Below are 25,806 nucleotides of genomic sequence, written 5' to 3' on the forward strand. Positions count from 1 at the left end.
AACCCCGCACCCCTTTCTCTCCTCACCGAGCATCTTGCTGAGCTCCGCGTTGTGCAGGTCGGGGTTCTGCACCGCCAGCCTCTTCCTCTCGTCCTTCGCCCACACCATGAAAGCGTTCATGGGCCGGCGGATGCGACTCTCGGAGCTTTTCTCCCCCGCCGGGCAACGCTGGGGGGGGGGTTTAGGTTTGTTCCAAGCATGAAGTGTTTAAGCATGAAAACAAGAAGTGCTTATGTGGAGAGTTCTCAGCCATAAAAAAAAAAAACTAATAACAATCAGCACAAAGGTTCTCCCCTCCAAGGTGTCCCGCTCCCCCACGCAAAATTAGTTTTTCTTTCAGAATCATTACTCCCTCCCATCCCATTGGGTGATTATCTACAGAGATCTGAACAAAAACAATGCAAGAACAACAGGGGCACGAAAGTGGCTTTTGTAAAAATCAATTACCCTAAAAAAAAAAACCCAAGAAAAAAAAAAATCCCTCCTCCAATGACACCGAAGAGCACTGCCTGCTCCTCCTTGTTTGCAAACTCCGGAGCCCCGGCCAGGATGGCGAGGGAGGGGGGGGGGGGCTGCCCAGCACCCCCTGGGAGTGTGTGGGGGGGGTGGGTAAAGGGGAAGCTCCCCCCCAGCCTCCCCCTTCTTCTCCCCTCCTCCCTCTCCCCTTTTGTTATTCATATTTTTTTTTTATTCTTTTGCCCGCTGAAGGGAAAGGAGGAGGGAGCTGGGAACGGTCCTGCCACCCCTACACAGCCCCCCCCCCCCTCCATATTTCAAAGCCCCCAAAAACTTCAAGGCTGGGGGAAGCGCAGAGAGAGGAGATGAGGGCACTGAGATTATTTTTTTTTTTTAGGGTGGTCTGGAGAGAAAAGGAAAATGGCTCCAATGGGTCCCCAGACCCCTCCCCAGGGGGTGGCAGGCTCCGGTGTGCCTGTTTGCAAGGGGAAATCAAGGCACAGGTCCCGCAGACAGGACCCCCCCCTTTTTCCCCACCCCCCCTGCTTTAACTGCTAGTCCAGGCTGTGCTCTCTCTGGTTTTCACCCAGTTACCCCAAATTCCCATGTCTCAGGGATATGCAGGTACAGGAGGGAAACTGGGACCTGGTCAACCTGCTGGTGGGCGCTTGTCCAGCCTGGCTGGGCTCCTGGCTGAGCTTTGCAGGGGCCACACAGGGCAGGGGATGGTGCTGGGCACAGATTGGAGGGGCTGCGACATTCCTAGTTGGTGCCCAGTGCCCATCCCCTGGGATACTGGGAGAGGGAAGGGTGGTCTGATGCTTTTTCTTGCAGCTGCCCCATCCTGCAAAGCCCCCCCAGCCCAGTTGGGATGGAAACACCACCGTGTCACCCAACGATATTTCCTAAAGTCACCCCCGAGAAGCTGGGATGAAGGATGTGCAGGAAAGCGATGGGACCCACAATCCCCAGCCAGATCCCCTTGCCCATTTTATCCCTGCCACTTGCCCCCGGCGAATATATTTAGTGGCTGGATTCCTTTATGATTCTGACCCCCTGACATGGGCTCCAGCAGCTCCGCTTTGACTGATGGTGGATTTCCTCTCCGCCCTGCCAGAAAGCCGGGGAGAGAGATGGGAAGGCATTTCCTCGGGGCCAACCAGCTGTCCCCCCTCCCTGGACAGAGGGGAAAAACCCCAGCCTGGATCCCAGGGCTGGTGTGAGTGTGTTTGTGCAGGTAAGCAGCCATTTCCCACGTGCCCTGGGTGTTCCTATTGACTCTTGTCAGATTAGGAGTGATGGAGAGGGCGGTGTGTAAACGTGAGCCCGTCAGGGTGCAGGATCTGCCTGGATTTCCCAGTCTCTCCCTTCGTTTTGCCCCAAAATCCTCACGTTTCTGGTGGGTTACGGTGGTTTTTGGGTGCAGGGAGGTGGAAAGTGCCAACTTCGCCTCCAGCCGGAGCAACAACTGCCCTTTCTGAGCTTTTCCCCGGGACCGAATTAAAACCCTGCGGAAGCCACAACATTTTCCGAAGGAACTGATTAAAATCTATTAAGTTATTTACAAGCGGGCTGGATCAGAGCTGCGTTATCTGGGAATACAACAGGAAAGCAACTTCTCTTGAAAATCTAAAAGGCGCAGGAGATTTCCTGGTCCCGGGACAGATTTATAAACCCTTTACACCCAGGGAACGCGCGGGCAGGCACATAGCAACTGCCTTTCATCTGTGTTTTGGACACGGCAGGCTCCAGTTCTTCTCCATAAATCCCATCCCATCCTATCCCACCTCCAAGTGCCGGGATGAGGCAGGGAGGGAGGATGCCAAACCCTCCGTCCTGCCCCAAACAGGTCTCCTGGGTGCGTTTTTGCAGGACGGGAGGTTGGGAAGAAGACCTGCAACATCCCTTTTTTTAAATTTATTATTATTATTATGATTACTTATTTATTTCTCTTTAGCAGGAGTTGAAGCGCACTGAAAAAAAATAAAAAAATAAATAAATAAATAAAAAAGATGATTACTTATTTATTTCTCTTTAGTAGGAGTTGAAGCGCACTGAAAAAAAAAAAAATGATAATAAAAAAATAGCCAACAAAAAAACCTGCCCAAAGTTGCAAGGTTTTATTTGGAATATGTTATTTTTCACCCCTCAGGATGCGCCGGGTCTGGATATCGTCATTATTATAAAAATAACAACCTCTTGTTACTGGAGGCCCTGGAGACCAGCGGATTTTTAGTAGGAGTAGTACAATATATCCCCTCAAGGGAAAAGGAAAATAAAAAAGGAAGAGCCGAATTCCACGCGACACACGGTGCTGCCTCCATCCCGCACCGCTTTTCCAAGGAGGGGAGATTTTCCAAGGATTTTCCGGGCGAGGATAAAGCTCTGGGCAGGGACAGGACCCGAGGGATGTCTGGAGGGTCTCAGATGGAGCCCCTCACCCGGGTTTTTCCTGCTCCTCACTCTGCCCCTCCACATTGTGGGGGTAACATCGATTGATCTCCCCCCGGGTATTGGGGGGGGAAACTCACAGGGTTTTTCAGAACCTGCCCTGCAGTTGCAGGACAAAAAATACTGCAAAAATACTGGAAAAATTTGAATTTTGTCCCAGGCTGGAAGACTGCACCTTCCTCGGGTCCCCTCTGTGCCACATTTTGAGTGATAATAATAATAATAATAACAACAACTATTTTTTTTTCCGGTCACAGGACAAAAAATAGTGCAAAAATACTGGAAAAATTTTAATTTTGTCCCAGGCTGGAAGACAGCACCTTCCTAGGGTCCTCTCTGTGCCACATTTTGAGTGCTAATAATAATAATAATAATAATAACAACAACAACAACTATTTTTTTTTTCCTTCCCCCCCCTCTCCCTTAGCACCTGGCATTCTGATTGCATTAGTAAGATGGGTTTCATTCTGCACCCGACCTAAAATGCTGGTTAAACCTGTCCTGGAGGAAGCTCCGCGTTACATAAAGGCAGCTGGGGCCCTGTGAAAATGCCACCTTGTTAATTGGGACAGCATCGGGCTAATTAGCAGCAGTCTGGAAAGAACTTTTCTGGACTTTTGGGGTTATTTTTTGGTTTTTTGGATTTTTTTTTTACGCTTACCTTCCCCATTCTGGCGTTCAGGACTCTCACCTGTATCTGGGGCACGGGAAGGAGCAGAGCTCTCCCAGGGCTTTTGCTTTGGAGAACGGGGAAATTACAGGCTAAAAGCTACGGGCTAAAATAGACCGAGCAGACAAAGGGTGGAAGAAAAGCTTTGTTTCTCCCCGTTTTTAGCGGATGGGGAACGGTGGCGGCAACTCCCCGTGGGGCAGGCAGAAAATCCCTGACCCCAACCCGGCTTTCGCCAGGTTGAGAGAGTGAGAGAGTCCCCACTCTTTTAAAAAAAAAACAACTCATCCCCTTTTAGCCTGGATCCCACATCTGGCTTTTCACTCCGCTTGCCAACGGCGGGTTGATTTTCACTAAATAACCTCCCCCACCCCCCCCTACTCCTTTACCCCCCTCTTGCTTCAGAGACATTAAAACGTGTGAGAAAGTGCAAATCCTAAATGAGCTCGATATTCACATGTTCCTTAATTATTGATGAAGCTCTGGGCTCCCAGGGGCAGTTTTGGCAGAGGCAGCTGGGGGTTCCCAGCAGAAGAGGTGGCTCTCGGCGACCAGAGACAGAAGATCCACCTCTTGCCCACCCCCCTTCTCAACCCTCCCCAGGTCCACCAGGCTTTCCCCAGGGATCCCTACTGGGACCAGTCATTTAGGAGGAGAAACCAGAGCTTTCCCCTTATACACCCCACAGTGAAAAATGCAGACCAAATTAAAAAAGCTAAAATTTTGAGCAGGCACACTCAGGATGCTCCAATTATTTTTAAAATGCAGCATTAAGAGTTACAAAATAAATATCTTTCAGTCCCTTTAGGTCAAAAGGGACTAGCAGAATTTCCCTCTTGCGCTTTAAAAATGGATAAAAATGGATTAAGATAAGAAAAAAAAAAAATAATTAGAGTGACTCAGAAGCAGAATTTTAAGTTGTGACTTGCTGAGAAATCGAGCTCCAGTTTGGCTTCGGAGCGATTTTCCTGCTTCTGCCACCACAGGAGTTTTTTATTTTATTTTATTCGCCAGCCCCGCATCACAAAAGGTTTGTTTATCCAAGGAAAAGTTTGTTTGTCCCTGCGTGGGACAGGAGCAGAGCCGGGGATATTGTCCCAGGACTCCCTGAGCTCAGACCCTCGGCCGCTAACACTGTGCGGCTGAGATTTATAATTTGGGTAATTTGGGTTCTCCTGCCCAGAAACGAGGAGAAACAAAGCAAAGAACAGCCTCAGAGGCAAGAAATCCTCCCGATGTTTGAGGACACGCTATTCTAAGATCTTTTTCTTTATTTTATTTTTTTTTTTTCCAGGGGAGGCGTGATGCTCCGCAGCGTTTCCAATAGGACTTTGTGTGGTTTTCCTCTCTTCTCGGAGCTTCCTTCCTCCTCCTCTGGGGCGCTGGCAGGTTCGGAGGTTTCGTGACGTCAATTGTGCCTTTTGAAGGTGGGTGCTTTAAGAACTTCATTCCCATGTGTTTAAACAGGAGAAAATTGGTTAATTACATGGGTGCACTCAGCTAATTTGCTTTGCCGAGAGCTGATTATCCGAAAGAACCGGAACTACCTTCTGCTTAAAGGAAAATGGCATTAATGGCACGCGATGGTGAACGGGATGGGTCCCCAAGTGGGTTTCTTAAAGTTCACACAAAGTGGTTGCATCTTGGATATTGTCTAAAGAACCCAAATTTAAGGCCCCAAGTTAAGGCTTTGGGGCCTGAGATCTTTACCCCATCTGAAACGGGGTTGTCTTAAAACTTGTACTTAATGGTGGCCCAAATCTGTGTTTTGCAATAATCTTGGATGTTACTTCTGCTTTACGCTGGTTGTGTGTAAAGGACTAGAGCTGGTACATCTGAGACCCCACCGGTGTCCAGCTCTGGGGCCTCAGCACAGGAGAGCCCCAAGTTAAGGCTTTGGGGCCTGAGATCTTTACCCCATCTGAAACGGGGTTGTCTTAAAACTTGTACTTAATGGTGGCCCAAATCTGTGTTTTGCAATAATCTTGGATGTTACTTCTGCTTTACGCTGGTTGTGTGTAAAGGACTAGAGCTGGTACATCTGAGACCCCACCGGTGTCCAGCTCTGGGGCCTCAGCACAGGAGAGACATGGAGCTGTTGGATGGGGCCAGAGGAGGCCCCAGAGATGCTGGGAGGGCTGGAGCCCCTCTGCTGGGAGAGGGGGCTGAGAGAGTTGGGGGCGTCAGCCTGGAGAAGTCCCTGGGGAGACCTTATTGTGGCCTATCAGTACTAAATAGGGGCCTACAGGACAGATGGGGACAAACTTTAGTAGAGCCTGTTGTGATATGACAAGGAACAATGGTTCTAAACCAAAAAACGGAACATTTAGACTAGATGTAAGGAAGGCATTTTTTGGGGTTGGATGGGACCTCTGGAGATCATCCAGTCCAACCCCCTGCCAGAACAGGTCCACCCAGAGCAGGTTGCACAGGATGTGGTTTTAATGTCTCCAGAGAAGGAGACTCCACCACCTCTCTGGGCAGCCTCTTCCAGGCTGGAAAGAGGAAAAGGGAAAGAGGAAAACCCTCACAGGAAAGAAGTTCCTCCTCGTATTGAGATGGAACTTCCTATATTCAAGTTTGTGCCCATTTCCTCTTGTCCTGTCCCTGGGCACCACTGAAAAAAGACTGGCCCCATCCTCCTGACACCCACCCTTTAAGTAATTCTAGGCGTTGATCAGATCCCCCCTCAGCCTTTTCTTCTTCAGACTAAAAAGACCCAAGTCCCTCAGCCTTTCCTCATAGGAGAGAGCTTCAGGCCCCTCATCATCTTTGCAGCCCTCTGCTGTCCCCTCTCCAGCAGTTCCCTGTCCTTCTTGAACTGGGGAGCCCAGAACTGGTCCCAGTGCTCCAGATGGGGCCTCCCCAGAGCAGAGCAGAGGGGGAGGATGACCTCCCTCCACCTGCTGCTCACACTCTTTGTGATGCCCCCCAGGATGCCATTGGCCTTCTTGGCCACAAGGCCACATTGCTGGCTCATGGTCATCCTGTTGTCCACCAGGACTCCCAGGTCTTTTTCCTCATCTGCAGTGCTTAATTGTAGTGACACGGTAAATTTATAAAGATTTACTCTTGGTTTTATTCTTTCCGTAACCAAGGCTGGAATCCGGCCAAACGCTCAGAAGAATTTAGCACACAGAAACTCCTGCAAGATTAATACAGAGAACAAACAAACAAGCCCAGTGGTATTTGGAGAAAGAAACTCCGTTCCTTGACTAGCACCTTTTCAAACTGAAATCCCAGAGAGGCTGTAAAGTTTAAAACAAATCATAGAATGAATCATAGAATGGTTTGGGTTGGAAGGGACCTCAAAGATCATCCAGTTCCAACCCCCCTGCCCTGGGCAGGGACACCTCCCACTAGAGCAGGTTGCTCAAGACCCCATCCAGCCTGGCCTTAAGTTTAGCTGCTCAAGACTTAAAAAAAAAAATCTAAAATAATAAAAACCACTGGAAAACGTCAAGCTTTTAGCTTCTGCTAACAAACAAAAATTCAAACTCGGGGTGAAATTCGAAAGGCTGTTTTGAGAGGCGCCCACAAAACTCAGGATGCTTCAATATAACATAAATCAATGATTTTGCTGTTTTTTTTCCATCAAGAATAGAACTTTTTTCACCCCGAGCATGGAGTTTACTCGAAACTCTCCGGCAACCTCATGGCATTAAGCGGCAGTTTCGTTGAGGGAAGGCAGGGAAGAAGCCCAACCACAGCAGCCCCATCAGGGCCAATATTTGTGCAGCGCTGAAAAGCAAATCCTGCAAGGTTGAAAAAGTTTCACCCCAGCCTGAAACACAGAGAAAGGCATCCCCTTCTCCCTCACAATAAAGAAAATGCCAGTAATTGCACTGCAATGAATGAGCGTGTCCTGAGGGCAAGAAAGGTGTGCTGTAAACCAAGATATCTCAAAAAAAAAGAAAAAAAACCCAAGAAGGAAGATTTCAGCTGCAGCTAAAACATCTTCAGCCACGGGGACTGCGTGCTTCAGACTCAGCTTCTCCCACCGGACAATAAAGGCAGCTCGAGGAAATTTTTTCATATTCACATCTGCATCTTGACAATGTTTTTCAAACCCCGTTAAGCAACTCAACTGAGCTGAGACAATTAAAAAAAAAAAAAAAGTCCCTATTTTATTCAACGGAACAGGGCAAGGGGGATGTTTTAGATTTACACTGATGAGACACAGCCCAGGCCCAAAGTCAAACCAACAGCTAAGGGGTTTGAATTCTGGTCAGCTCCTCTGGATTATTCCATGCAAACTGGCTGGATTTCAGGGCTGGGCTGGCAATTTGCCGTGGCCAAAGCAGTGTCAGAACCAGGCTCCAGGATGGTGATGGGCTTCTTCCCGTTCCCCCACTTCCAAGCTCACCCATCCCTGCTGACAGCACTCAGCGGAGGGAGATTCAGATGCCAAAATCCATCCCCTGTGTTTAAGCTGCCGAGATCCAGCATTACTTATTTCCAGGCTTACGAACAGAAACAAAGCTCTAATTTGGTTATAAATCTAAATCACAGAATTTCAATGTATAAATGGCAAGACGAACGCACCCGACCAGCCACGCTTTTAAAATCTGTTCCTTCTCTTCGTTTCACAGAAAACTTTGCTCCGTCCAAGACAACTTTTTGATTTCCAGATGCACCACTGAAGGTAACCGAAACGAAGGTTTAATAAAGGCACAGCTGCTTGAGCTTTGTTGCAAAGTTACAACTGCTTGATGATAGTTAACAACTGAGAAAGGAAACCAAGGGAGGTATTTTTATTTCGTTCATTAGTACGGACACTCAGGCATAAACCTTTCATTTGAGTAAGGATTTGGGGAAGAAACAACATTTGGTTTAGATGTAAAAGGAGATCAGTGAAAAAAATTAAGACAGGACTTTGCAAAAATCGGTGAAAAAAATACATACTAAACCCCTCTCCAGTTTCCAGAAGCAGAGCTGGGCTGTCACAAGTGAGAACAAGAGTGGCTTTATCATTAAAGGCAGCAGCAGGGCAATTATTGTTTCCCCCTAGATTCAGAAAAAAAAATAAATTTATCAAGTCCTGCTTTGCAGTCATGCCAGCCTTGGTCCCACACCTTTTTAACGTGGCCCTGAAACTCATGTTGGCCTGTCAGCGTGTCCTGCCTTGAAAAAAAGCTGTATTTAAACACTGGTTTCAGTTGGAGGTAGAGCAATGTCCTCAAGACTGCATGACAGTCTGGCTGGTGTCCTTACACAGACTTCTCCTCTAGCCCTCTGGCACGGGTTCAAATCACCCCAGAGTCCCAGCTTGACTCTTAAATGGTTAAAAGTGCTTGCGGTGCTTCTTTTTCTTTCTCTGCTCTCCTTCCACACACTCATCTGTCTCTTCTTTTTGCCTTTTGTGTTTCTTCTTATGGCGTTTCTTTTGCTTGGCCTCAGAGTCCTCTACGCTGAGATCTTCTCCATCAGATACTCCGGTATAAATTTCTCCATTGCCCATATTTTCATCACAGCCAATGCTTCCCTCTTCGTGCTGCTCTTTATGTTTCCTTTTCTTTTTCCCCAGGTGACACTCCTTTAACGGAGCATCCAGTTCCTTCCCATTCAAGCTTCCTACCTTAGACTGTTTGACTTTTGGTTCCTCGCAACGCTCTGCGCTCTCTGCCTCATCTCTCTTCTGCTTCTTCTTTTTCTTTTTGACTTTGGTTTTCAGTTCTTCCGAAGGCTCCAGAGCCTCCTCAGTTGCCAGGTGGGAATTGTCCCCCTTTGTTTCTGTTTCATTCTGGGAGCCCTTTAGTTTTGCCATGCGTTTGGCAAAATATTCCTGTACGGTGAGGACACTCTTCACTGTGTTGTACCCATCCCTGGGCTCAGAGAGCCAGTTGTTCCCCTGTTTCTCCTCCTGAGACTCAGGACTGGTCAGATCCTCCTGCAGGTGAACAAAGAGGAGAGGGGTGAGAGTCAGAAATACCAGCTATAAAAATAAGGTTCTTTTTTTTTTCACACTAATAAAATATACTAAAATACAGCATTTCACTGAATTTTCACTGAATTTTTAGATTGGCTTTAAAAATAAGATTCTTTTTTTTTCACACTAATAAAAAAATATTAAAATACAATATGGTGCTTTGAATATTGTGAAGCACAAACACAGGTTGGGTGGAGAACGAACAGAGAGCAGCCCTGAGGAGAAGGACTCTCTATGGTGCTTTGAATATTGTGAAGCACAAACACAGGTTGGGTGGAGAACGAACAGAGAGCAGCCCTGAGGAGAAGGACTTGGGGTTGTTGGTGGATGAGAAGCTCAACACGACATGACAATGTGCTCTGGCAGCCCAGCAAGCCCCCTGCCCCCTGGGCTGCATCCCCAGCAGCGTGGCCAGCAGGGCCAGGGGGGGATTCTGCCCCTCTGCTCCGCTCTGGGGAGACCCCCCCCCAGTGCTGCCTCCAGCTCTGGGGCCACCAACAGCAGAAGGACATGGAGCTGTTGGAGCGGGGCCAGAGGAGGCCCCGGAGATGCTGGGAGGGCTGGAGCCCCTCTGCTGGGAGGGGGGGCTGAGAGAGTTGGGGGGGGGTCAGCCTGGAGAAGAGAAGGCTCCAGGGAGACCTTAGAGCCCCTTCCAGTCCCTAAAGAAGGGGGGAACCAGCAGAGATGGGGAGGGACTCTGGATCAGGGAGGAGACCATAGGACAAGGGGAAACAGTTTGACACTGAAAGAGGGGAGATTGAGATGAGATCTCAGGAAGAACTTCTTTGCTGTGAAAGTGGTGAGAGCCTGGCCCAGGTTGCCCAGAGAAGCTGTGGCTGCCCCATCCCTGGAGGGGTTCAAGGCCAGGTTGGACAGAGCTTTGAGCAACCTGGTGTGGTGGGAGGTGTCCCTGCCCAGGGCAGGGGGGTTGGAACTGGGTCATCTTCAAGATCCCTTCCAACCCAAACCATTCTATGTTTCTATGAAAGGTACAGACTTGGGCAGAAGTAGGAGACAGCCCTTAATGCAGAAGATTTAGGGAGAAGAGGTGACACTATAGAAGGCAGCAAGAGAATTCAGAACCAGACAATCCTCTGTTGGGTTGAACTTCTTACTGTTTCCCTCCTCCCATGCAACTCATGCAGATTATGTATGACACTATCATACTCGGTGTATTACACTCACTTTGCAAAGGCACATGTTTCTACAAGATAGAAACCGAGGCGAAAAATAACAGAGTACAATCTCTTTGCCTGTGGCATAAAGGAAATCCCGTGCCTGGAACACCCCTACAGCAAAGTGCAAAAACCTCTGATACCGGGCGCAATCCGGCATCGATGCATCTCTTCCCTCTTATCTGATCTTTAGAAATGCTGGTTTCGTAGCTGGTTGACTGTCATTGTGTGTCCCAGATGTTGGTATTTAAACACGCTCCATTTGATCGTACGTTATCAGATGGCAAAACCAACATCACGGGTTAGATCTTACAAGGCTTCTGCATACACTAAATAAATAGCTGCTCAACTCCAGCTGCAGGTGAATAGCTATAAAAAGAGCCTACTATCTAGAAAGTAAATATAAAATAAAAAGCAAAGCGTAGCTCTGGAGCTGGATGTTATGTACGGCACGAAGAGAACTGACTCTGAAAAAGCAAGGAATGCAACAAGATGCAAACACACAACTGGTTAAATTATCTGTGACTTACAACATAAACAACCCCAAAAGGCAGCTGAAATTCAGACTCCTTTGCACAGAGAGTGAAGCACTCAAAAATAACCCTTTGCGGCATATCCTTTTGCTTGGCAAATATCACAGATGACACTTGGAAATGTCCCAAATTTTACATTGCTTTTTTTTTTTTAAAGCCTTGGACGAACTGCAGGTAAATGCACACACCTCCCTCGATGGGAAAAGCTGAGCAGGTGAGAAGTGGGAGTAGAAACCTTACCACCATCTGGCCTACAACACGCTTCTTGAACGGGAGATGATCAGCAACTATTGGTCAGTAGGACAGAGACACTTCCCTGATTTTCCATTCATAAATGCAGGGATAGAGAAGAGCATCCCCTCTGCCCATCTGTCCTGTATGTGAATGGAAGTGACTATAAAATGCCAGCAAATCAGAGCAGTGATATTCATACCCACTCTCCCTGGCAGAAATGGATACACCAGGTGAAGGCCAGCAGCAAATTGGGAGATATAAACCCACTTATCTCAACCCTTTACAGTTACTGCGTGATGGTGTAGATAAGAGATCTGGCTCTCTTCAGGGCATCGTTAAACTCGCTGCCTGAAGCAGGGTTTATCAGGGTTTGGGAGTAAGATTTTGCAGGTCAGACTCCTTCTGCAGCCATAACCTTTACTCAGTCGCACGAGCAGGAATGCTTTACAGTTACTGCGTGATGGTGTAGATAAGAGATCTGGCTCTCTTCAGGGCATCGTTAAACTCGCTGCCTGAAGCAGGGTTTATCAGGGTTTGGGAGTAAGATTTTGCAGGTCAGGCTCCTTCTGTGGCTGTAACCTTTACTCAGTCGCACGAGCAGGAATGCAAAAATTTGTGTCATTAGCGATGCATTACGAGTAGCGATTTCCTCATACATCTGCTTTCAAGAGAGCCATTCCAGTGGAACAAAAGCAAGGCCACACTTGAGATTCCAGCAGTGTTTGTGTGGGCACTTATCAAAATTAGGTGCTTTTCTTGTAGGAATACCTTGTAGTGTACCCGTCAGGAAAGTTTGTGAAGTTACTGAAACTATTTGACTCCTGGCAAAGAAGAGATGTTGAACCTGGGGAAAAAAAAAAAAGCCCTATACACATCTATAGATACAGATATTTGGAAAGGGAGCTGCAGTAGAAGTTTGACAAGTCAGAATCCATAGAATAAGTGGATTTTTTGGTAGCCACTGTCTTTTGAATAAGGTACACCTCCCAACCTGAGCAAGCAGTGTTAGAGTGGATCAAAAATAGATGCCCCGCTCCAGCAGAGTTAAACAGGGCACTTTCTTTTCCTTTTCCTTCTACCCCCGGCAGGATTTTGACACCTTGGATTGCAAAATGACAAACGGTCTCCCCAGTTTTGTGCCGCTGATGCCAGCCAGAACAGTTTCCCTCCCCACCCCAATATGTTAAACCTACTTGCCACCAGAACACCAATTACCCCCTGGCCAACCAGGAAAGGATTTTCTCATTCCCTTGGTGACTTCAAGTTCCTGACAACTTAATTACTGTAATTGAAGGCAAATATTACTTGAACTCTACACATTTCTTTTATAAAATACATTAGACATAAAAAAAAAAAAAACAAAAAACGTTCCTTTGGTTAAGCTGAGGAGTTCAGTAGGTATGCATGAGCCCAGAAAATAAGAACCTTGCTCAGAAACTCCTTTATTGATAAGAATTTTAATAACCATGGGCCACTGAACACAGAACCAACAGGGCATGGAGACAAGCAAAGAGGTGCCAACCCTAGAAAACCTCTCAGTTTAGGAAAGGCTTATGTGAAACCATAAATCACCTGGAAAAGGCTGTTAAGTGCCAGAAGTGTTCCCCCTCCCGTGATGTACCTGTCCCAGTAGCCATGGGAACACCACTGAACTCTAAACATGGGTGTTCTCTAACCTCTCCTCGGGAGACTCACAGTTTGTGCAACTCCTTCCCTGCTTGCCCCACCGCATGCATGTAAGATTCAAATAAAAATAAGATTATAGAATCATAGAATGGCTTGGGTTTGAAGGGATCTTGAAGATCAACCAAGGCGAACCTCCCTGCCCTGGGCAGGGACACCTCCCACCACACCAGGTTGCTCCAAGCCCCTTCCAACCTGGCCTTGAACCCCTCCAGGGATGGGGCAGCCACAGCTTCTCTGGGAAACCTGGGCCAGGCTCTCACCACCCTCACACCAAAGAATCTCATCTCCATCCCCCCCCTTTCAGCTTAAAACAGTTCCCCCTCATCCTAGGGCTCCCCTCCCTGATCCAGAGTCCCTCCCCAGCTTTCCTGGAGCCCCTTGAGGGACTGGCAGGGGCTCCAAGGTTTCCCCGGAGCCTTCTCTTCTCCAGGCTGACCCCCCCCAACTCTCTCAGCCTGTCCTCCCAGCAGAGGGGCTCCAGCCCTCCCAGCATCCTCATGGCCCTGATATACACACTTATATGATATACATACTTAAATGTTTACTCTGTTGCTGCAACTTCTGAAAAGCAATGTAATACACAAGATAGAAGACAGAAAGAAACACTCCAGCTCCAAAGAACTGATGATCACAAAGGTAAAGACCAATCGTGCTGTAACTGGTGGGTGGCCTGAAGACTGGGCTTTGAAGGAGATACATGTGTCCACGCTGTGAGTTCAAAAATTGCCAACAAAAATGGGCTGAGAAGGTGAAGACAAAAGGAGTTGGGAATACTGGTCTCTAGGGAACTGGTAGGATGGTCCCACGCAAGAGAAAAGGGCTGCTTGAAACATGGTGTTAAATGTGGAACGATTAAGAGGAAACAATAGGAAAATTCAAGGAGAGGTTGGGAAGTGCACAGGAAAAGATGAAGGTCAATTATAGCCAGAAGTTCCCTGTAAATATCATCTGTTTATGTAATTAGTTAAATGTATGGAAAATAATTGGAAGTACATAAAGCACTCTAAATACCACCGTGGTTTTTTTTCACTGACTGCTTTCTTCACTTGAGGCACACAATGCTGATTTAATCATTAAGTTAGTACACTGAAATCCTGGTTCCCTTGATTCCTGCAGGATCAGGATTGCATCTTGAAGGCATCACACTCTCAGAGCACCTCTCAACCACAGTTATTTAGTGAAGAAAAAAATAAGGGATTTAATAGGTCAATTATATAAAGAAAACAATTCCCATCGCATCATGAAAACAGTTTGGCCAAAGCCCAAAGTAGAAAACATTTAGACATCTAATGAAATCAAATTAGTTTGAACCCCAAATATCTTTGGAGATTTAAGATTGAAGAACTAAAATCGAAAAAGAAAAAGTGCGTCCGTGTGTTACTCTGGGAGGAAAAGCGAGAAACAACCAATCAGCAAAGACAAAAGGGTGCTGGTACATCGGCAGTAGAAGCACCTTGGATTAATTGAGTGAAGTTTATCTCCCCTCCAGACCACAAGTGTTTCCTTCTCAGCACTTAAAGCTTAGAACAGGGGAATCAAAACCATCTACCATAGAGTCTCAGATCTGCCACGTACGAACCAGAATTACTTAAGCAATTTCAAGCCTTTTCTCATTTGTAAATGAGGGGGTACTAATTCACAAATAATTTTCTTAGCTCAAATTTCCCAAAATGACACGAAGGGGAAAGCACAGAAAGGGGGAGCACAGAGGCAGAATGAAGCTAAACTATAATTTCAGTAGGTTCTCAAACCAGAATTACTTAAGCAATTTCAAGCCTTTTCTCATTTGTAAATGAGGGGGTACTAATTCACAAATAATTTTCTTAGCTCAAATTTCCCAAAATGACACGAAGGGGAAAGCACAGAAAGGGGGAGCACAGAGGCAGAATGAAGCTAAACTATAATTTCAGTAGGTTCTCACTTAAATTACAGAAAATGGGCCAGACAAAGTAAGGAGTCACACGGCAATCGCGCCATCATTCATGGCTTGAAAATGCTACAGCCCCTTTCTGTGGCTGGGCTGAACCACAGTGATTAGCTACTTTCTCGTCGAGAAACCAGAACAATGAGATTAATATAATCCAGTTCTGTTTCTGCTGCTTCAGGTCCTCGCCGTGGAGGTGCCTCGGAATGACCCCCGCACAGTCGCACAACCCCACAGGCAAGAACCCGGGGCATCCCTGTACCTCCCTGAGCCAGGTCTAGCTGGGATGGGGATGAGCACAGCAGATTATTCATAGAATCATACAATCATAGAATTGCCCAGGCCGGAAGGGACCTTCAGGGTCAGCAGGGACACCCCCAACTAGACCAGGTTGCCCAGGGCCTCATCGAGCCTCACCTTGAGTACCTCCAGGGAAGGGGCCTCAACCACCTCCCTGAGCAACCTGTCCCAGTGCTCCACCACCCTCACAGTGAAGAACCCTCTCCTCATCTCCAGTCTAAATCTGTTCCCCTCCAGCTTGAAGCCATTGCCCCTCGTCCTGTCACTGCAGGCCTTTCTAAACAGCTTCTCCCCAGCCCTCCTGTAGGCTCCCTTCAGGTACTGGAAGGCTGCTATCAGGTCTCACCAGAGCAAAGTGGCAGAATCCCCTCTCTGGACCTGCTGGCAACGCATCTTTTGATGCAGCCCAGGATGGGATTGACCTTCTGGGCTGCAACTGCCCACTGCCTGCTCATGTCCAGCTTCTCCTCCACCAGCACCCCCAAGTCCCTTTCCTCAGGGCTGCTTTCCAATACCTCACCCCCAAGCCTGTACTGATGGTGAGGATTGTTCCGGCCCAGGTGCAGAACCTTGCATTTGCTCCTATTGAACCTCATGAGGTTCATATTCCCCCAGAGTCACTCTGGAGCTCTGCAGACATTAAGGAGGACAGAGTCTTGCTTTAAGGAGCTGACAACTTGAAGTTAAGTACGAGCATAAACATTTGGATTGGGATCAAAGAGGCAAGGGAGTGAACAAAGAGCTGTAGCACAATGAGTTTAAGCAGGATTAAAATAAATACATGCATAAATAAGGCCACGTACTATCAGTTCTGACGTCGACTCTGGCATAAGAAGAGGTACCCAGGAGGCTCTAATGTTTTCAATTTACCTGATGAAGATGGGTGTTCTGCAGACAGCATCTTAGGAAGAACAAATGACACCAGACTCCCAGCACAGAAAGGGCTGATGCAAACAGAAAAAAGGGACAATTTTCCCCGTGCTTATGAGGCAGAAGACGAGCAGCAGCAGATGGGAATTACTAACATGAAAGTCTGTTAGTAGGAGAAATCAGTATCTATGTGAAGCCTCAACAGCCACTGGGAGTCTCAACTGTTGAAAGCAGCTCAGATGACTACCAGGAAAGTGTCAGGTAGAGTCAATCCTTGCTCGGAATGGAAAATGGAAGATCTAGTCTCTAGAAGCATCTTCCAGCCCCGTCATGCTGTAAAAACTTAAACAGGGATACAATTTGACCTCTAAGAAAAGAGGGTTTAATGAAAGAGATGAAAAGCAGGAACCTAAACCTGGAAAGAAACGATAAAAATTCAGGTCACCTGCAATCTCCTTTTTTTGTTGACCCTGGTATTCTAATCACCAGGACACCTCACCTGACCCTAGCGAGGTTTAATTTTACTACTATTTATAACGAGTGCCAATATAGCAAGGAATCCACTTCTGGGAAATGGAATAAAAATCCTGAATGTCTAATACCTATCGGGGCTGTATGACACGATAGCACTTTTTAAAAGGACAAGTTCCAATTACTATAGAGAAGGACTTTCCTGTTTGAATCCATTAAAATAAGTTCTGTGCTAAAATGCACTGAAAAATCAGCTGCCGTCTTCCAGCTGGATATTAAGTCCTGTACACCACGGGAACTAGCAGCTCTGTCTTTCCCCAGCAAGGACAAGGAGAGAGGTTAGGAAGTAACTAATGGAAAAGGGACAAGGAAAAGCCTTTAAAAAAACCCCAGCCATTTTCTCCATGGAATTATGAAGATCCAGTTTTGCTACACCTGCCTCCACCTGCAACTACAAAGGACATTGCAGTCAGCTTGTGCTTCTTGCAATTAATAAGGGGAAGGACTTTTATTGTAGCAAATCTCTGCCTAGAATAATTTTGGGGTTATTCACAAAATCACTGATTGGAAGTGACCTCTGGAGGTCTTCAGTCCAGCTTCTGGCCTGGAGCAGGACTCAGCCAGTGCTAGACCAGGTCAGCTTTTTGTACCTCCAAGGACGAAGGTTCCACAATCCTTTAGGATACCCCTTCCGACGCGGCACCGTATCCTAGTGAGGAGGTTTTATTGCCACATCCCAGCACCCATTTCATTCCACTGTAAATCTATAGGTGCTGGGGTTTCAAGTACATTTACACTGCATCTGCTGACTCCGTTTTTAATATTAGTTTTAAATTCCGCGGTGATGTGTTTCTATTAAAACTGCAGTCAAATCCTCCCAGGCCGTCTTGTAATTCTTTGTATTTTTGCCAAAAGTTCATCCTATACCTCAGAAAGTGGCCAATTTTACCATTTTCATTCATTCTTACCATTCACACGTTACCCCTAAAATAGAAAGCCACTATCCCTCTTGCTGAACGCAACGTGTAGGTATCTAAAATGCCATTTTCTTGTCATATAAACAATATATTTTTCACTGTCGTACGATGTATTGGGTCCCAGCCTGTTTCCATCAGTGAAACAGGAGCTGTACAATAAGCTGTAACACTCAGACCGGGTTTTGCCATCAGCCTGAAAACAACAGCGGAAGAGGAAGCAACAGGGGTTGCAAAAGTGCAAGGGATTAAATTTTGGCCAGAGACTTGATTACAATGATAGTCCTGGGGATTCATTCCAGCTGTCATTATCAGATCCCGGTCAGTCCTCCAGTTCCAACAGCTACAGGACCAAGCACTTACAGCACCTGTATTTCTAACGTCAGCTCGGGAACCCCGACACCGTGTCCACCAGAGCACACAAACTTCCTCCTACTGTTCTGACACTTTTCAGGAAAAAAAAAAACAGCATTCATTAAAGTTTTAGCAAAGAAAAGTAGCAAGAAAAATCCACGAGCAGAAGGCAGCCTGTGGAAGGCTAAAGGAGAATATAGGAAAGATGGAGGGGGACTCTGGATCAAGGAGGGGAGGCAAAGGATGAAGGGGAAGGGTTTGACACGGAAAGAGGGGAGATGGAGCTGAGATGTGGGGAAGAACTTCTTTGGTGTGAGGGTGGTGAGAGCCTGGCCCAGGCTGCCCCATCCCTGGAGGGGTTCAAGGCCAGGTTGGAGGGGGCTTGGAGCAACCTGGTGTGGTGGGAGGTGTCCCTGCCCAGGGCATTGAGGTGGGACTGGATGGTCACTAAGGTCCCTTCCAACCCAAAATCATTCTATGATTCTATGATAAGGCATGTTTTGCGCTCTGATAGCCTGTACCAGAGCTGGATGGAATAACTTCTTCTCCAGTGAAGGCATGTTTTGCACTCTGATAGCCTGTACCAGAGCTGGATGGAATAACTTCTTCTCCAGTGTTTCCCACCAACTCTGTTTTGTAGCTGGGAAGAGAACTTGGGAAACGTGACCTTCCCAGTCCTGCGCTCGCTTTGCCGGAGCAAATTTCCTCTTGTTATTCAAGGTGAGAACAGAACGGTTAGAATTGATTTAGGTGCTTCTGGGAAGATGAAGTCACTGTGTTTGGATCTCTGTATCGTGCCAATAGAGAGATCCTAGGGGAAATCTCTTCCTTTAGTTTTGTTTATGTTCAGTCGAACGCACAGATGTAATTTGCAAGGAAATGCAAAGGAAGAGAGGTTTTGCTGGCCTCAGCAGTGTAACCAGAGTGAAATGAGATGTCACAAGGATATCTAAGTGTCTCTCTTTCAAGACACGAAAAGGATTTTTCTTCTCTGCAGCGTGATGATTTTTTAACTCTTCCCTTTCAGTCTTCTGCACCTCTTGCACGTTATCTCACTCTGTGTATTCATGGAATCATAGAACAGTTTGGGTTGGAGGAAGGGACATTAATGACCATCCAGTGCCACCCCCTGCCCTGAGGGTACAAGGGCTGTGAGGATTTAAGATGCTGAGAGAAAGGACACAATGAAAATCACTGGAAGTAGCTTGGGGGTACAAGGGCTGTGAAGATTTAAGATGCTGAGATAAGCCACCTAGAGAAAAAGGACACAATGAAAATCACTGGAAGTAGCCAGAAAAGAAAAAGGAGTTTTGGTAGCAATTCTGAGAGCAATCAGCACCACAGTTTGGCTTCTGGCAGAGGAAACTCCATGGCCTTCAAAATCTGAAAATAACACCTGCCTACATAAAACTTCACTCCTATCTCCTTTCTCATAATAAATGTAGAAAGGCGCATCTGTGTATGAATAAAGTGCTTCCAGGAGCATTTGAAACATAAATTAAATGGCTAAATCTTCACTCCTTTCCCCTTCCCCTTAGAAAATGAGCAATCAGCACCACAGTTTGGCTTCTGGCAGAGGAAACTCCATGGCCTTCAAAACCCAAAAATAACCCCTGTCTACATAAAACTTCACTCCTATCTCTTTTCTAATAATAAACGTAGAAAGGTGCATCTGTGTATGAATATAGTGCTTCCAGGAGCATTTGAAACAGATAAATTAAATGGCCAAACCTTCACTCCTTTCCCCTTCCCCTTAGAAAATGCTTCTCAGAAGGAAAATACACACTTGAAACTCTTCCGTTTCTTTGCTCCGAGAGGGCTATAGGCTGGAAGAGCTGAGCCACAGAAGAAAATCAAGTCAGGCCTCTGCGTGAGGGTACAGAAATTTCCTGTTTTTCTGACAAGAGGTGGCCGAGGAGCAGCTGAGAAATACCCGGTGTCACTTTTCAGTCCCTTAAGCGTCCCCTCGCTGTGACTGGGTTCCTTTTCTCTAAGCAGGTGTGAAGAAGTAGTCACACACAGGAAAATGAATCAGGACACAGTGACTCAGAGCAGGGCAGAGGAGGAATGCCAGCAGAGGAGGAATGTCAGAAGAGCCCTCCTGCCTGAAAGCACATGGGCTAAAAGACAGATGGGGAAAAACAAGGCGAGCAGCAAGAGTGAGAAGTGACATCTGAAATCCAACTGCACAGATGCCTATGCACATTTTGTTTCTTCTCTCCCATCAATAAGGGTCTGAAGAAAAGAATTTATCTGAGGAAAGGTTTTTATTTTTCAAGGAATTACCACTCACGCAGTGGAACTATGGCTCATATGGATTTTATACTTGTTTTCAAGAATTCACCCAGAACAGCCCTGCAGCTACACCCAAACCAGGTACAATCTCCCCGCAGCCTCCTTCCATAAATTTCTGCATTTTTCTCAATTTTTCTTCTTTACTTTTGGGGCTTCTTTGCACAACTGTTCTGACAAGTCCTCGGATCAATTCAAATCAGCACCCATCCTCTCCCCCCACAAACCGACCCAACTCTTCCACGCTTCCTAAGGCTACTCCGTTTTATAAATACTTAAATATTTAACTAACCATATCGCTCCTGTCCTACCTTACCCTTTCACTGAGATGTGTGTAACATCCTGCCCTTGTTCTGTCCATCATTTTATCGTCAGCTCTCTGGGGAAGCAATTAGCCCACATGTGAGCGCTATATAACATAATTAACAAATAATAACCACCGAGAAATGTAGGCCAAAAAAGCCAAGTTATCAGAGCAACGTTTCTGCAGAGACTTGTATTGTTCTGTGCTCACTCACAGCATCAGCTTCCAAGTTCCTGGAGGCACATATTCCACTCCAAGCAGCATAAAAGCAAAGGTGAGCACTGCTTTAAAGAAGACATAAGGTGTTCTGACTTCATTTGGATTTACAGGCTTTGCTATTTTTCCATGTTCGTTAACATTACCAGGAGTAACTACTTACAGAGAACACTGCAGTTAATAAACTTCAGAATTCGAGGTGAAAAGGCTTATAATTTGGTTTCTCAATTAATTTTGGCAGCAAGAGTATCACAGGAAGGAAAGGCAGGATGACTGCAACCGGGAGCAAGATGCAACACAAACTACCTAAGTGACATCATTCAGGATGGAAAAACTTCTTGAGGAGGCAAGGACAGAACCTCTGGGTTTGGGGATCCATCCCCACGCTCCACAACAGATAGTAGGGAATGGCAGCAATTCTTGCTGTCCTAACAGGGAAAGCCTAAAAATTCCCTCTTATTTCAGCAGGAAACAAAGTATTTTCCCATTCCTGAGGTTTCCTACTGCAGGACAGGTATTTCAGCCTCTTTCATGCTTGTTAGAAAATTTAAGGAATCCTGGGTATCCCTTCAATGATCTTTCTGTCCACTTGATACTGAAAAACATCTGAGACATCTGATAAGGTGCTGGAGCAATTAGACAATAAAGAATCCTGGGTATCCCTTCAATGATCTCTCTGTCCCCTTGATACTGAAAAACATCTGATAAGGTGCTGGAGCAATTAGACAAAGGTTTCTAATAAGCCAGGTTTCTAATATGTAGAAACCCTCCACTTCATGGGGACCTGGGCAGCTAAGGAAGCATAAAGAAGGATGAAAGAAGGGAAGAAAAGGAGAAAGGATCAGCTTGGAGTGTCTATTGTGATGGAGAGATGGCACTTGGGATGTTCAGAAGAGGAATAAGGTGCAGAAAAGAAGGAGAAAGTATGTGATGCATCTCCACATTCTTCATCCTTGAGTCTGTTAGCAATAGTGACCGTACTCTGAAATCATACAATCATTTAGGTTGGAAAAGATCCTTGGGATCATCAAGTCTAACCATCTACTCTACTCTACAAAGTTCTCCCCTGCACCATATCCCCCAACACTACATCTAAACTACTCTTAAATACTGAGATTAGATCCAGCAATAGCTGATCTTGTCTTGAAACACCAAAATAAGGTGATCCCTACTGAGAACATAGAATCATAGAATGGTTTGGGTTGGAAGATCATCCAGTTCTACTCCCTACTCTGGGCAGGGACACCTCCCACCACACCAGGTTGCTCCAAGCCCCCTCCAACCTGCCCTTGAACCCCTCCAGGGATGGGGCAGCCACAGCTTCTCTGGGCAACCGGGGCCACTGTCCCACCACCCGCATAATGAAAACAGCCTTCCTGATACCTAATCTAAATCTTCCTTCTTTCACTTTAAAACCCTTCCACCTCATCCTATGGCTCCCCTCCCTCATCCAGAGTCCCTCCCCATCTCTCCTGGAGCTCTCCTTCTTTAGGGACTGGAAGGGGCTCCAAGGTCTCCCCGGAGCCTTCTCTTCTCCAGGCTGAACCCCCCCAACTCTCTCAGCCCCCCCTCCCAGCAGAGGGGCTCCAGCCCTCCCAGCATCTCCGGGGCCCTGACAACGAACAGAACATTTCAGCCCCAAAACAGGTAGAAAACCTGTCATCAAGCAGGTTGGCACTACTTTGTGGGTAATCCCTGGGAGACTACAAGTGCCAGCATGACCTGTGCAGCCTCGTAGCCCAAGCAAGACAGAGCACGTATGCTGTGACCTGTGACAAAGATGCTTTTTGTGGTCAGTTTGTGAAATCTGCAATCTTTGGCAGAACTTTGGCTCAATCAACCTGCAAACCTCATCCATTTTACCCTAGGTAAGCAAGCTACTTGAGAATAGAACAGCTTAGATCAGCATGTACAGTATCTACACTACCAAGGCCTGCTTCAATGTCAAAGAAAATCCTAACTATCCAAGTGAAGATGACAGGTCTTGTGCTTCAAAACCGACAGACAGCCGTATGACGTTGAGAGAGTTGGTACCCTCACACTTAGGGTCTTATCTCAGCTTTTCTGCTCCCTGGCAATAGATCTCTGATCTCCCAAGCATTAAAGGTGAAAATATTCAGTTTATTTGTGTTTCACCTCCGTATCTATCCCGACCGCTCTTGGGTTTACGTTTCTTTCCTCCCCTGGGAGTAAAGAGCCTCACTCTCCATCTTCCAACCTTTCTAAGATTTCATTTCCTTTGCCTTGCTTTCCACAGCTGACCTCTGTGTTTCTGCTCCGCTTTTCTTGCCTCCCTTCAATGGTTGGACTTGATGAAAGGTCCTTTCTAACCTAAATGATTCTGTGATTCTGCACCTCCCAAACCACAGCCTTCATTTCACACCCTTCTTTGCTGCTTCCCTTCCTCCTTACCTTTCCTTCCTTCCTTTTTTTTTTTTTTAATTTTTTTTTTTTTTTTTAATTTGGGGGTAGTTGCTTCTATAATTGTGACCTGGGTGAGTTATTCTGCACCTCTCAAACCACAGCCTTCATTTCACACCCTTCTTTGCTGCTTCCCTTCCTACTTACCTTTCCTTTCTCTCTTTTTTTTTATTTTTTTATTTTTTCTTAATTTGAGGGTGGTTGCTTCTATAATTGTGACCTGGGTGAGTTTTAGACACATATGTCTTTCATTATGCTAAGTATTAGCTTTATGGTGCTCCATAAAGATTTAGCAGTTAATGTTAAAAACCGACAATGAGAAAATCCCCGTGCCTGTAATTCCAAATAGATTTCCTAGGATTTTATTATTAACGCTATATGTAATGCCTTGAGGGGAACGAAGTGCTCTACGGTTGCCCAGTGAACCACACAAAACACAGAACCTGTGCCTCAAGGGACTTGCAGGTTCAAGCTTTGAATGGGTTATTATATGGCAACAAATAATTGCCAGGTAGGCAATCCCGCAGGCAGCGTGCCTTTTCCAAGCTGGAACGTCTCCTGGCACAGGAGCTTTGGAAAAGGAGTGGGAATGGGATGTGTATCACTCCTGAACAGCAAACTGCTCCAGGAATCAGCAGCGAAATGAAGAGAAGGCTCAGGAGGAAATGTAAGATTAAAGGGAAGACCAATTTGTTCCCAATGTCTTATTTTGCTTTAATACTCCCCGGTCTACAGGTACGCAAAGGCGAAGAGCGTAAATCACAGCTGCTCTCTCCAGTTTTTGGCTGTGTGGTGGGAAGCTGTTCTGTTGAGAGGGAAGTGGTGCTGGTTGGGGGGGCTCAAATCCTTTGTGGAAGGCTTGGAGCAGGTCACCAAGATGTTCCTAAGTGTCCCGAAGCAGAGAGAAACCAGATGCCAGCCAGCACCAAAGTTCTTGCTTTACGTTGAGCACTAAAAAGGGTGTGAAGAGTAAAAAAAAAGCCCTTTGCCCAACAGACCTGAGTGGTTCGGCATTTAGCAAGAGCGCAGAAGCTTTAGAAGATTTTGTTTATCCCCCAATTACACCCTAAAATCCACCCTTAAAAGCTGCTTTCTATGGTTGCTTTACCTCCTTTTCAGTCCTACCCTGCTCTCCTTTCATTCCCTGAGCCCTCTGCTAATCCCTTCCGCTACCTGCAGGAGCTGGGTGGTCCCTGCGTCCTGAGTGGAGCTCCACCACCGCCTCAGCTGCTCTCAAATCTCAGCAAGTGACTCAGCAACCCCAGCTCCCTTTGGTTTCTTCCCTTCGTTACCCCACACTTCATGCCATAAGAAAAGCCAGGGGGTGGAGCCACGGAGTTTTTTTAAAGCAGTTTTTTAAAGAAGTTCATTTCAAGCACAGATGAAGGTCCAGATGAAGGTCCAAGACCTGAGCTCCATTTTTTCGTTTTAAAAAAAAAAGGATGGTTGTAGTAACTCTAAGCAAAGCAACTTGGCTTCCTGTGGCTTTGCATCTTGTGGCTAGATGACCCCATATCTAATGAAGTGTGAGTTCTGATAGAAGCTGTTCCTGTGGTTACAGCATTCATAACGGCTTTCCTCTCTGTGGATTCTCTGATGTCTAATAATACAGTTAGGCCCAGCTGGGAAAACAATTTGTCTTTCCTTTTTATGCGACCATTTATTTTCACAAAGAGGAGGAGGAACTTAGTATTTGTGAGGCTGCTGTCTGCCTATGTAATGTGGCTGAAATCAGTAAGAAGAGGACAGAATAAATAAATGGAGTAATTATAGATGCTTAATCGATCTGGAAACCAGGCTTCAAATGAGGCAGCACTTGAAGGAGTTAAAATGATAGCCAAAGAAATTCAGTGTTGATATTAAAAGTGCACTTGGGTGAAAGACAACCTAACATTAAATAGTATAAAAATTAGGAAGTCGGGACATCTTTCAGCCATTCATCAGGCCTGCTACTGCTGCTGGTAGTTCCACATGTTTAAAATGTGATATATATTAGTAGTTGGAAAACTTTAAAAGCAGCACACCACACGGATATAGGTTAGAAAGAAAATCCACTTAACGCTGATTAAAGAAATCCAAAGTCCCCAACAGTCAAGTTAATTGTGCCAGCACTGCTCGCCATTACTGCACCTTCATACTACCCTTAAGCTGGTTTCTCAGACTGGTTTCTCCTTCATGAGAAGATGATTTGTGTGAAAAGGTAGGTGTTGATTTAAGGTGGAAGTGAGGCTCAATGAGAAAGTGGAAAACAATAATGATGGCAGAAACCACCTCAAAAGACAATTTAGAGTAACTCAGTGGGTGTTGGTCGACTGTCGGCTGAACAGGAGCCAGCAGTGTGCCCAGGTGGCCAAGAAAGCCACCAGCATCCTGGCCTGTATCAGGAACAGCGTGGGGAGTAGGGCCCAAGAGGTGATTGTCCCCCTGTACTGGGCACTGGTGAGGCCTCACCTTGAGTACTGTGTCCAGTTTTGGGCCCTCCACCATAAAAAAGACATTGAGGTGCTGGAGCGGGTCCAGAGAAGGGCGACAAAGATGGTGAGGGG

General features: G+C 46.4%; 1 protein-coding gene across 1 annotated transcript in view; it reads right to left on the reverse strand.

The window, feature by feature from the left end:
• Nucleotides 1-6,636: 6,636 nt before the first annotated feature.
• PINX1 (PIN2/TERF1 interacting, telomerase inhibitor 1) overlaps nucleotides 6,637-25,806 on the reverse strand; it is a 90,982-nt gene continuing 71,812 nt past the window's right edge. The window contains exon 7 of the mRNA XM_014948398.1: nucleotides 6,637-9,467. Coding sequence (XP_014803884.1) covers nucleotides 8,862-9,467 — 606 coding nt within the window. The 3' untranslated portion in view covers nucleotides 6,637-8,861. The remainder of the gene's footprint in view (nucleotides 9,468-25,806) is intronic.

The sequence above is a fragment of the Calidris pugnax genome, unplaced genomic scaffold, assembly GCF_001431845.1.
Source record: "Calidris pugnax isolate Ruff unplaced genomic scaffold, ASM143184v1 scaffold140, whole genome shotgun sequence".
Lineage (NCBI taxonomy): Eukaryota > Metazoa > Chordata > Aves > Charadriiformes > Scolopacidae > Calidris > Calidris pugnax.